This window comes from Cottoperca gobio, chromosome 3, assembly GCF_900634415.1.
Source record: "Cottoperca gobio chromosome 3, fCotGob3.1, whole genome shotgun sequence".
Lineage (NCBI taxonomy): Eukaryota > Metazoa > Chordata > Actinopteri > Perciformes > Bovichtidae > Cottoperca > Cottoperca gobio.
In genome coordinates this window covers 16,712,868-16,726,197 of record NC_041357.1, presented here as the reverse complement: position 1 = coordinate 16,726,197, position 13,330 = coordinate 16,712,868, and the positions used below count along the sequence as shown (strand labels likewise).

The 13,330-nt window shown below is 38.6% G+C and overlaps 1 protein-coding gene across 1 annotated transcript in view; it reads right to left on the bottom strand.

Moving 5' to 3' along the window:
* Positions 1 to 257: 257 nt before the first annotated feature.
* Positions 258 to 13,330, bottom strand: part of cdh16 (cadherin 16, KSP-cadherin) — a 28,506-nt gene continuing 15,433 nt past the window's right edge. The window contains exons 9-17 of the mRNA XM_029426690.1: positions 12,724 to 12,936; positions 11,562 to 11,638; positions 9,217 to 9,408; positions 5,252 to 5,493; positions 5,031 to 5,161; positions 4,258 to 4,497; positions 1,832 to 1,948; positions 1,016 to 1,132; positions 258 to 775 (exon numbers count right to left, since the gene is read on the bottom strand). Coding sequence (XP_029282550.1) covers positions 675 to 775; positions 1,016 to 1,132; positions 1,832 to 1,948; positions 4,258 to 4,497; positions 5,031 to 5,161; positions 5,252 to 5,493; positions 9,217 to 9,408; positions 11,562 to 11,638; positions 12,724 to 12,936 — 1,430 coding nt within the window. The 3' untranslated portion in view covers positions 258 to 674. The remainder of the gene's footprint in view (positions 776 to 1,015; positions 1,133 to 1,831; positions 1,949 to 4,257; positions 4,498 to 5,030; positions 5,162 to 5,251; positions 5,494 to 9,216; positions 9,409 to 11,561; positions 11,639 to 12,723; positions 12,937 to 13,330) is intronic.

The following is a 13,330-nucleotide window of genomic DNA, read 5'->3' as shown; positions in this document are numbered from 1 at the left end:
GATTAAATCAGCCTTTACAGCTCGTTTTCTTCTTGGTTTTACAATATATTTGTAATAATGTGTTTATCATAATTAGGGATCAAGGAGATGGCATCATATTTCAATGACCACATGTGTGTAACATAGATGAATAATAGAAACATGCAGTTTAAATTATAACAGAGTATTTGGGCCAAGGTTAGAGGAAAAGTGATTTTGAGAACAAAGTGGCAATATTTCGCTAATGTACAAGAAAGAAGTCAGTTGGACCATGAAACTCAAAATATTACAACTTTATTCTTGAAATATAGCAACTTCTTTTCATATTATGACTTTATTCTTAAAATCTCTCAATTGTTATTACAAAACCATGGTCCTACTACTCTGCTGCAGTAAATAGGCACCATTTTGAAACAAATGAACAGGTCTACAGCAATAAAAAAAAAGACAAACTTAAAACATCATGTCCCAGGCACAGGCCTAAGTACGTAATATACATTACACGTCTTAACTAATCTAAAATGTCTTGTGATTTTGCTTTCAGGTCAGTAAATCTGAACTTTGATCCAATGACTGAAATATACATTCATTTTTATACATTCAATTAATGAATTCAGTGCCCTGAAAGCAACATTGTTACATTGATCCAGTTGGCCGAGGCAGTAAGCAGGACGGACAATACAGTATCATCATAATTAGATTGAAATCTTCAGAGGAACTCTCTCCTGGTTAGTTTTGCTCGGCCTTTTGGGGTTCTGGTAGGAGAGTCTCACAAATACAACAATGAGAATAGTTCCTGCAATTAAAAAAAACAGTAAACTTTTCAACAACGATGCTATATTATTGCTTATTTGGCTATTAATAGGCACAGTATCACACAACATTGAAGAATCAAAAGCAATTCAGTACAAAGGCCCACCAAATACTACCAAACACTGCTTTTATAAAGCTAAATGGAGCTTAAAATGCATTCTCAGTTGCACTCATGTTTGTGTTATGGTGGCAGTAAAACATTTTCGTCAACCTCTCTGCTTACCTATGACTGCAAAGGTGCCAAGCAGAATCCCCACTGCAGACTGGATAGTTGGCATGCCCTGCAACTGCTTGGCAGCCATTTTGCAGTTCCCTCTGACGTTGCAGGGACACACTGTCACTAACAGGAGAGGAAAAGAAGAAAGCAAGTGACCGATATGGGTTGTTTTCTTAACATCCCACAGCAGAGTAGTTCTGACTAAACAGGAAATACGACTCATTTAAAGAATTTGTCTTATATTTAGGATTGATGTTCGGTGCCAAGATTCTTCAAAACAAGTTAAGACAAAAACACTGCTCAACTTATAAATGAATGGAGTATTTATTTGAGAACTCAGAGAATAATTAATATAAACTCTGTACAGTTAACAGGTGAAAGGCGTTACATTTTTACCTACATATTACTATATTTGTTATACATCATATATGAAAACTGAATTTTGTAAAGAACAAGACAACATAAACTTAATATGGCATACAAAACTGCCAGCAGGGAAAGCTGAAAGACAGCACACCTACACCCATTATTTCCTTAACCATATAGTTTATTCTAATCTGTACAAATTAAGTTATGCGTTATTTTGCGTTATGCATATAAGGTGTCAGCAGGCATATCGGGCAGAGCACTGTCTTAAGAGAGCTGTGTAATCGCAAGCCTGGAAAAATCATTTGTAAAGCTCCATTGCATCATTATTAAACAGGAACAGCGATGGGACAAGCTGGCACACACAGGGATTGATCTCTATTGATTGTTCCTACGCTCTTGTCCCATAAACTGCCTGTGTTCGCTTTATCTTATCAGCAGGAGAGTCGGCATTACCTGGCAAGTTTATGAAGGTGCTCCTGGGGGGAGAGCTGCTGTCAGAGATGGTGAAGGGCACAGTGTAAACCTCAGGGGCCAGGTACGGGATGTTTAAGGACAGGTTGGTGTGAGTATCTGAAGGACAAAATACACATATGACACAGCAAAATGTGCTGTTAATAACAATTGTGTTATACAATTACACATTAGACAAAAACATTTTCTGATTTTAATTGAATGACAAGGTAAAGGTTGTCGAAGACCACAAATAGTTTTTCTACAACTATTTGATTACATTTACTTATCATCAAAGTTCAATGTAAAGAAATTGGCAAAATAGCAGCAACCTGACATTTCTGTTCAAAATTAACATCTGCAGTCTATTGTACTTTTGATGATGTCAGAGAAATACATAAATATTTGCTGCCCGGAACTATTTCGTGGATTGAGAAACACTTGCACAATGGTAACACTATTGTAATATCTACTTCACAGATCAGAAAAGTCAATTAATTAAATTCAGCTAAATGCTTTGTTACATCCCATATGAGTCAACTGCAACACTGGAAAACATGTTTATCGCGCACACTTTTACAATTTCTACTTGCAAAGGAACAAAAATCAAGCAAAAACATACAGCTGCATAACTACACAACACACCCAATGAGAGAGACTGATGGGGCTGTGCATGGAGAGGTCTGGAGTATGTGACTCTGTATCTTATCTCTGTAAATCAGTCTAAAATACATGTCTGGCTGCGTGACGTAAAAGCCCTGTCCCGTAAAAAGAACAGTTTGAAGTCTTATCTTGGGGGTCTTAAACTTCACACTCGCACTTCACCATCATTTCCCTTCATGTTCCATTTGTCACTCAGGGAAACACGAGCTGGTCGGGCAGCTCATTTATCTTATATCTGCACGGTTTCACCGCTGATGGGACATTTTGCAGGTTGCATGTGTGATCGCCTTCCCAGAACTACTTCAGATGATTGAGATGACAAAATGTTTTTTTTTCACATTAAAATGGTATGAAATGTGTTACATAAAGATTGGATGTGTCACATTTTCTCTCCTTGCTGCTCTGAACAGTCATTAAGAGTGGATGTAAGTGGAATAAGTGTGCTGCCTCATTAACTGAATTTCTGCAATGAAAAGAACTGCCAATTATTAAAAAACATGGTACATTTGAGAGTCGGAAATACTTGGGATGAATGGCCATGGTAGACACACACACACACACACACACACACACACACACACACACACACACACACACACACACACACACACTGTTCTTCTTTTCGTGAGAGGTTATGTTTGTTTTTCACGCAAAACGTGCACCAGCAGAAGTTATGCCGGAACAAGTACACACTTTATTGGTACAACCATTACTGGCTGCCACCAGGTGCAAAGCACTCTGGGAGATTCCTATTTTAGCCTCCATTAGCTGGCAGGAACCCAGCGGTGACGCCAAAGAAATTACACAGAAGATATAATTACAGCTTGGGCTCAATCAATACCAACAGGAACAGGGGAGTGAAAGAGGGAGATAAAAAAAAACCTGAGAGGGAAGTGATTGAGCAGTTTGAATGACTTAATGACAGACGTCATTGCAGTAAATAGTTTCTATTAAATGAGCCCAACACTAGCTGTTTACAAGGGCAAAAAAAAAGGATAATTACATTATACCTCACTTCCCAGATAGGACTGACGAAATTATGCAGGAAGAAAATAGAACAGGGCAATTTGCACATTTTCAGGGCCAGATCACTCTGTTTCTCTGACGATCTGTCCTCATGGATGGCATATCGGCTTTTTTAATTCATGTAATTCAAAGTAACTCAAAACATTTTTTCACACTGTGGAAAACTCGGCGTCCACAGGGTGTATTTAAAAACCCATTCATCAGTAACGTCACACTGCACGGCCTCGTGGCTGGATGACATCAACCTGTCTACTTGGATAAATCAACATCCTTAGGCTTACATTATTCAAAAGCAGGCTGATTTATACCAAAGTGGACTTGGCAGTTTACTTGGACCATAAACCATCTCAAAATACAGGATAATGTATAAAGTTGTCCCTATGAAAGTTAGGATTTGATTAAGTAATTGTGATGGATTTTAAGATTCTGATTCCGTCTGATAATAAGATCCATTTAGTAGCACTCTGTCTGGCTTTGAGAACATGTTGGCACCCAGAATGAGACCAGAGTACTTTGGCATAATTAATACTTGAAATACTTTTATTGTAAATGTGTACACTTTATTATTTGCTACACTTAATCCTAGCATGTCTAGCCTGCCAAAGCAATGTAGGAAATTATCTTAGGACAGCGTCTCCCATCGATGTGACCTTACTTGTCGTTTCTTTTCTCCGTGAATCATAAAATTAACATTGTATGCGGTGGGTTGACCGGGTTCACCAAGTCTGCGTTCACCTCACCATTAATAGGTGTTAGCTTCCAGTTACGTCGGACTGTGGCATCACTGCGCAGGGAGAAATTGAGTCGTCCTCCGTGCTGTGGCCCATCACTGTCCCGCGAGGCCAGCACCAGAGCTTGGTCCTCCCAGCGAGGCGTGCACAGGTACTTCCAGGAATAGTCTCCAACCAGCACTGGGCTGTTGTCGTTCACATCCAGGATTTGGACCGTCACCAAAGTGGACGCAGATAAAGAAGAGTTTCCTAAGAGGAACACAAGAGATGTTGAAAAGATGTGCCCTCGAACAAATAGAGATGAGGTGCTGCAGCTTCCTTGCCTGGATCTGAATGTAATTTTTTCTGGATGACGATACGCCAAGCTCAGTACATTCCTCACCTTGCCTAACTCTTGGCTGGTTGTTTGGGTTGCTCTCTGTTCTCTTGCACTCACACATGCTTTTTGATTTCACTGTTCTGCAGCTCTGCTTCTTCTTCTACATCTGTATTCTCAAGACTCTTTGGATGGATGTGCATTTGCTGTGTGTGTGTTAATGTAGGCATGTGTGCTGTATTTTTCTGTCAATTATTAGCAGGAACTTTGGAGATACGTACGGATTATTCATGATTATTCAGAAAGAAAAATAAAATACTGACATGTCAAATTAAAGATAATAGGTATAACAATAATATTGATATTTTGAAACCTCAAATAACATTTAGGTTAATCAATAATTCACTGTAAATGATTAATTAATCACATAGTTGTGTGGTATTTATATTGATGAAAACGAACTTACGTCCATCCACTGCAATGACCTCCATGGTGTACGTGCTGTTTTCCTCTCTGTCCAAGGCCTGCACTGTCTTTAGCTCACCAGAATACTTCCCTATTGAAAAGTATTTCTTGGTGTCCCCTTGAAGAGAATATCTGCACAAAAGAACATGTGCAACTCTGTAAAATAAAAACTATGGAAGGGAGCAGATACATATTCCTTCAGCATTTATCAGTTCAGGTTACCTGATTGGGTGAGAATCGGGGTCGTAACCTCGGATGGTGGCAATAACCCGTCCTGGCTCCTCCCCCTCTCTGACAGTCACCTCATAATGGCTTTGAGACAAGATCGGACCTTCATTCACATCGTCGACATAGATGGAGACTGTTGCCGTGGATGCAGGTCCGTATCGGCCACGGACCAGAGCCACTGGGTTCTGAGCACTGAGCACGAGGATGTACTCACTCTCACGCTCGAAGTCCAAGACCTGTGGAAATATACGTACACACACACACACACACACACACACACACACACACACACACACACACACACACACACACACACACACACACACACACACACACACACACACACACACACACACACACACACACACACACACACACCGTTGCCGTCACTTTAAGACCCCTGTAGAGGCTAAACCAACGCTTTAAGCCACTTTGTTTACATAATTGAAGCACTTGTTGTCGTGTCTGCTGAATAAAGATTCCGATACAAAAGGTTTCCAATTGAACATTCAGTCTGTTAATTTCTGAGTTGAATCAGCTTTCCAATCAGCAAACAAACATATTCAGAAACACAATAACTTAGCTTTTGGAGCAAACGCTACCTTGGCGTACTTGTGTGTGTGTGTGTGTGTGTCCGGGTGTGTGTGTGTGTGTGTGTGTGTGTGTGTGTGTGTGTGTGTGTGTGTGTGAGTGTGTGTGTGTGGTCAAAAACTGTTTACCCTCCGGCGGAACACCACCATCAACAAACGTTGGGATCTACTTATAGCAGGAGTGCTAATTGGCTCCTACAACCCAAATACAATGGACATATAAAAACATCTTCTGGTTAGTTTTAGTTTCTATACTTTGTCTTTGGTGGAAAATAATTCCCAAGGAAAACTGTTGACTGCATTCCATAAAATGAAGCTACATTGTTAGATACTACTAAAGGTAAGTGGGAAATTATGCTGTTTTGATTTGGGTGCACTGGTCCTTTTTTATAAATTATTAATTCATCACCAATTGAAATAAATGTGAGGGAAGTATTTGAATTTCTTTGGATTCAATTACATTTTATAGTCCGACGCCCACACGTTAAAGAAAAACAGCATGTCGTCTTTTCAGAAGACAAACACAGTCCAGTCCCTTTATCTCCCTTCCAAGAAAACTGAATTTACTGGCAGAGTTTTGTTGTATTTCCAACATGAGCCAGACACTGATTACAGAGAGATGAGCAATTTGATTCACTGTGTCACTAAAGAAACATTTTCCATGATAATCTCCTGCATCTCCAACTGTGTGTGACATGTAATATATAACACTGTATGAGTTCAATACAGTCTTAAGATTTGTCTGAATATATATGACATTGTAGGCTATTCAATATATAAATCATCGATTGTAAAATAGGGGGAAAAGAGTGTAAAAACCACATATAAATAAATAAATCTAAACACTTTTACTTCTCAACTATTTGGGAGTAGAAGATTCCAAGGGATAGGATTACTCTAATCTGGACAAAAACAAATAGTTGCTGTGACCTGTTGATTTTGTTTTTCAGGATTAAACAAGTAGTTTTACAGTGCAGTCAGTGCTTTGAATGCTTCAAACAAACATTTAAAGGTTTTTAAAGATTTTATAGGCAAAATAATCAAACTAAAGGCAAAAGGATCGGATGTTTTATCTTAATCTTTAATAAATTTGATTATTTTTGACGTAATCATCTGAATCCTGCCCTGAAGCTTGTATTTGCTGTCAGGTTTTACCCTCAAATATGTTCTGTCTGCAAATGAAACAAGACATTGTTAAACCTGCGTCGCCTGACATCATGCTGCTCAGGCAGGAGTGCGTCTCTGTTGCCAGGGAGAAGAAACGCAGAGCTTGGAGGGTGCATGAGTACTGCCTTGACTGGAAGTGACGCATCAAACTACTTAGTGCACCAGAACATGTGCATGGACTCTCTCGAGGCTATAGTCAGTTGGTTGAACAACTATATTACTCATTCTTCACATGATGATACTACTGTTCTGTACTATTCTGGATATCTCGATTTTTAAAAAAAATCACCAAAATGATTTAGGATATATCCCAGTTGAATTCATAAACTCAAAAAAACATTTTGTTTTTGAATCTTTGCTCACCTGGCTACGTTATAAAAGCAGCTATTCCATTTCTTTACTCACTGCACTATTATATAAGACATGTACTGTAAATGCTCTTATTCTGTCTAATTTTATACACATTTTTATGTTTTTGCTGTCAAGCACTTTGTGCTGCAATTCGTGTATGAAAGGTGCTATACAAATAATAATAATAATAATAATAATAATAATAATAATAATAATAATAATAATAATAATAATTATTATTATTATTATTATTATTATTATTATTATTATTATTATTATTATTATTATTATTATGTTACAGCTTTAATGCATTTGTCTGATTTAGATGGAAGCATAAAACAATTCTGTTTCTAATACATATCCAGTTCATAAAGATGATAAAAGTGACCCCATTATTCCTGCTGACATCATTCTCATATCATTCAGTTTTCTTACATTGCAAGATTTGTACCTTAAAGTGACGACTGAAGTAAGGAATGTTTTTGTAACTACTTTTTAAATTAATTTATTAATTGTAAATATTACAATAACATGAATAGTTAAAGTGCTACAGCAGCAAGCTCCAGTTCACTTAAACTTCAAACTAAGTTTTATTAAAAGAAATGTATTTAATAAAATTGTTTTATATTTGATGTAATGTCTAACGTTTCCTGTTCTCCTCATCCTGATTAGATTCTCCACAGCCTCTAGCCTTTGTGGTAAACTGCCATTAGTGTGTGCTCACACAATCTAATTATTCACTTGGGCTGTGAACAGTATGTAATTTTCAAATAATGAAATGTATCTGCCTTCTGGCGTTGACCTCACACTGTAACACGATGAATTAAAGGGTTTTCTCAAGTGCAATATACTATACAATATACTGGGGCTTTACTTCAAATTAATGTAAGATTTTCCTATTTTTTTCTTTTTTTTACTAAAGTAAGCTAAATAAGCACCAATATCCCTTGACACAAAGTTAGTTACAGTGATATCTCACAAGGTCAATACAAGAGCTTTGAACACCGCTCCTCAAAGAGAGGAGAATTTACAATTTCTAAAAACCAGAAGTCCTCATATTAATCTGAAATAATACGTGATGCATTTTTAGCTTTTAGACATCTTCTGTTTTATCTCAGCAGAGCGGCTGCAGCTCACAGTTCAATCACATCCGTCAACTCCCACTGAGAGGTTGAAAATAATAGACTGTCTCCTGCCTGGCCCATTTACAGAGAGCAGACCATTGGAGTACACACACACACACACACACACACACACACACACACACACACACACACACACACACACACACACACACACACACACACACCCACACACACACACACACACACACACACACACACGAACACTCATTCCCTCATGCATCCCTAAAACGCCCTGCTAGATTATACGGGGCAGGCGAAGGGTGATTCGCAGGGGGCAAGAGAGATTATTGGGCTAAAACATGCCATTTTCATCTGGCCTCTTTTTTATTAGAGGCTTGTCAGACTGACATATTGGAATATTATTTTTCAATCTTTCTGTCGATGACTCACATGTTCACACAGTGATATTAAAATGTCCTTGTAAAAATGACATGAGCTATATGTGACTGCTATTTCGTCACGGCGAGCTACTGAATGATCTCTTAGGACTGCACGGACACCAAGGACAGACAAAAGCCATCATGCCAAAAATTGCCCTTGACTTTAATATTTAGTTTGTACTCCCTCCTACCCTAAACAGGATAAAGAAAACAATTAACATATATGTTTAATTTGGACTGGGCAGGAATCTTTGTATGAGGTAAGTAATCAATAATGTGGTCGGATGTGTGTGTACAGACGTCGCAGCATGGTCTGTGTTGTTTACCTTTGAAAGGATGAGTGAGACCTCATTGGTCTGCTTGTCTGTCACTAGCGTAAAGACCTCCTCCTCGTTTCCGGACTCTAAACAATAGTCCACCTTCCAACTGTCTCCTCCTCGAACATCTGCATCCCCTGCCAGCACAGCTGTTACTGTGGTGCCCACTAGAGCGTCCTCTGGAATGTGAAATGGCCCATACTGATAGGAAGGAGACGGGAAATGTCAGATTACCCAGCAGAAACCATTCATTTGAGACACTCCTGTGTAAAAATGCATTTAAGGGTGCAAATGTATACAATGGCAATACATTATAATACAATTTAAACTAGTTAGCAATTCTCTTTCCATATTTCATCTCACATAAAGCCTCACTGACAGTCCGTCCCTCAAGGAAAACCTGCCCTCCTCAGAAAGAAAATAAATAATAGGAACAAAATAATGGAGGAAAAATGGAGCATTTCCTTATTAAGCTGATAAAGCAAATGGCAAACATGTATTAATACTATTTATAATACCTAATGATTCTGCAATGTGGTGGTTTCCAATAAAAGTCACAGCTGACTGACTGTCAGTTACTGTGCTGTTGTGAAAGTATGTGCCCACATGTGAGTATACGTTTGCTCCCTCTTGTCCTCCTGGTGTTAGCTAGCCTTTATTCACACACCTCTGTGTGTTCAGACAGCCGCTTAATCTGCCACTCTCAGATGTCCTCTAGTGAAGCAGCCATGCCTCTGATCTGGCTGCCCCATCCACAGGGTCGCTGAACCCAGCCCTGTCACCACTCGTCTCCCACATCACCCCCTATAACGCTGCCTTCACATCGCCATGGAAAAAGCTGCTCTTCTCAGGCGTGACCTGCTCAAGAGCATTTTCCACCTCTGTGTTTGTGTGTGTGTGTGTGTGTGTGTGTGTGTGTGTGTGTGTGTGTGTGTGTGTGTGTGTGGTGTCTGAAGCAAGTGCACACATTTGTTTGTAATAGCTTTAAAATGAACTTTCAGCAGTGTTTGAAAGACATTTGGTTAAAATTCTTGAAGTGCTAATTGGATGGAGCAAGGAGATAAAGAATACCATGACGAAAGATGATCCATTAAATATATATTGCACAATCTTTTATCAACTCATCTGTATTCAACATGTCTCCTGTTATCGGTTTGACTATTAATGCCAAAGCTCTACAGCCAATTTCCATTGTTAAATTTAGAGACAGTACCTTCTCTCCCTTCTGAAAATAAAATGTTCCTTCACAACTCATAATGTCTGTGCAGCCTTTTCAGTGTCACTGTGGTCTGACAGAGAACACAGCCAGAGGCTGGTTCCCCATTATCACAGCATGACGGCTCTCCCACATAACTCTCAACCCTCATGACTCTCTTCAATTATGCTGCACATGTGGGTGAAAAGTGAGGGGATTTTCTGTAAACTTCTATCTTTAGAACTACTTTCTTTCACACCATCAGCTACGCCAGAATGAGGAAAGCCACTGTCACATTTCATGCTGGGCCTGTGACCGCAGCTTCAATGATCAACTGGATCACTACAAGATAAAAATAGATTGTCGGTAGTTGGCAACATTTTTTTATTATTGCAAATATATGAATGAAATATAAATGAGGATGCAATAGAAAATTTAAGCAATTAATTGTTGGATTAACACAATTGCTTATCTTTTTTATTATTTGTGCATTTTAGGGACTGAACGTAAAGAGACACAGGAAATGAGGGGAGAGAGAGAGATGGGGAATTACATGCAGCACAAGTCTCGGCCAGAAGCGAACAAGGGACGTTGGGCCGTGGTCACCAGGGGACCCAACCTTTGCTTATCTTAAACACCCAAAGTAATTTTGGGGGTTATAGACTCAGCTCAGGCTTCAAAGGCACTTTAAGTACTCTCTTGCATAGATTCAAACATGTAAGCTGTTGAAATAAAGAAAGATAATAAAGACATTTCTGTGACATTGTAATAGCTTTGACGACATTGATTCTAACCTATTTTCTAACACGTTAATGCACCATTGTGTAGATTTGACTATAAACAAAAGAGTGGAAACTACTCTCCACAGAAAGCTTTATCAGATTATACTCCAAGAACACAGTCCACTTTGAGCACAAAGACCTGAATAAAACTCCTCCAATAACATGGTGCCATCGCTATAAGCCTGAGATTAGAGGGCATATCTAGTTCCCCGCCAGGAAAATTAGATCAGTGACCTGCAGCGCGGATTCACAGTCCGCAGTCCAACAGTCACTTATGATGGCCTCTGATGTTTGGTATATCTTTTTTTTTTTTAAGTATTGTTCATCATGTTGCATCAGAAGTGTTTCTGTGTGTTTTTGAACATGTGTTTTCGTACCTCATGTTGGGAGAAGACTGGTGGGTTGTTGTTCTCATCCTGCACCGTCACAACCACAGTGCACGAACTGTTAAGACCTGCCAGGGACATCGTTACAGCTTCTGTTAGTGACTCAGGGTCAGCTCATCACACAAATTAAATATGCAGAAGGAACAACAAGTATTTCATCAAGCCTCCATCACCACCTGATGTATGAGTCACAAAGACCACATCATCTTTCACCCCAGAGGCTAGCATTCATGCACTGTTTTAAATACCCATACGTTATGTTACTTACTGCTATAGTAACTGCTTTAGAATAGTTTTTTGTATCACTGCTCTTTTTCACTCTCACCTCTTAATTGGCACCTTCAAAATAATGTCCTAACAACAGTTTGCAGCTTGATTACCAACTATTTCTTCATTATGGCTGACATTTAAGGGAAATTCAAAATTGGCCATGTACTTTAGTTAAATAACAGGGGTGGTGAATGGAAACCTTTAGGGATGCACTATATTCATAGTAGAATACTTAATTTAGCTTTCTTCCACAAATGAGATTTGTCTTATTTGTGGTAGCGCTAAAAGTGACCTTGGATAACCAAACCACAGCTAAAATGCATCTGTCAACAGTATGTGTCTATATTTGTCTACATAATACAGGCACAGTGCTAGAATTAGAATAAATAAGTAGGTATAAATAAGTGTTCAACCTTTTTTGTTTGTGACATTTTCTTTTATACTTAAAAGAATAAATTCTTATTTAAAAATATGTCATAGATAACATTTGTATAAGGTAAAGTAGTAACAACAGTAAATACTTTACTTGCTAATGTTAGGATATAAAATACAGATATTCTGTGACCTATAATGTAATCTGTCTATTATATATGTTATTGTTTATTTTGATATGATTTTTAAGTTATGTGGGTGTTTATGAATATATATATTTATTTATTTTCTTGGCAGAGGTATCAATACTGGCCTTCAAGTCAATTGATCAAAAACCTTTATCTCTAATATTCTATTCCTCCAAACATAATGTCCTACTTCAGCAAAGAGAAATATCAATTAAAGAAGCAAGCCACGGTTTAAATGCCATTTAGACAGAGACATTGGGAGGTTATAAAAGGAAAAGTCCCAACATCAAAAGGGTTGTATTTTTACATCGATCCAAAGTCACCTTTGGCATCCTCAGCGGTGATGGTGAGGGTGTATTGAGGTGCTGTGCCCTCCATACTGTCTGCTTGGACGGAGATCACCCCTGAGTCACGGTCCACTCTGAAGAGGGCACGAGGACTCTCTGGAATTTGTCCAACTAAGCGATAAAAGATCCGCACGTTGTCCGTCTTGGGATCATCATTATCGGCTGCCTGCACAGTCAGGATTTCTGTCCCTGGGGAAAGATAAACCAGTAAAGAAATTTTTTCTAAATTTGTTACTGAAAATCAAAAACCAGTACTTTACACTTCTGAAAGGTTCTGAGAGATCCTGTAATAAAGCCAAATAATGTAAAATGTTAATCTCTCTGAAATAAATTACAGTCACAGAGCCGAAATAAGGGCGAGGAAGGATATAACAATAGCTTTCTCATTTAATCCTCACTCAGTAATTCCATTAAGATTAACAGATTGTCCAATCTAATTCATTTCCCAGAATCAAGCATTTTAAAGCATCAACAAAAAAGCTTTTATGCCGGGACCAGATATGTCACAACACCATTTTCTTTTTATGAGTGAGGGTGCTTTCCCCCGTGTCCGGGCAAAAATCCCAATCTGCTTTCACAAAAA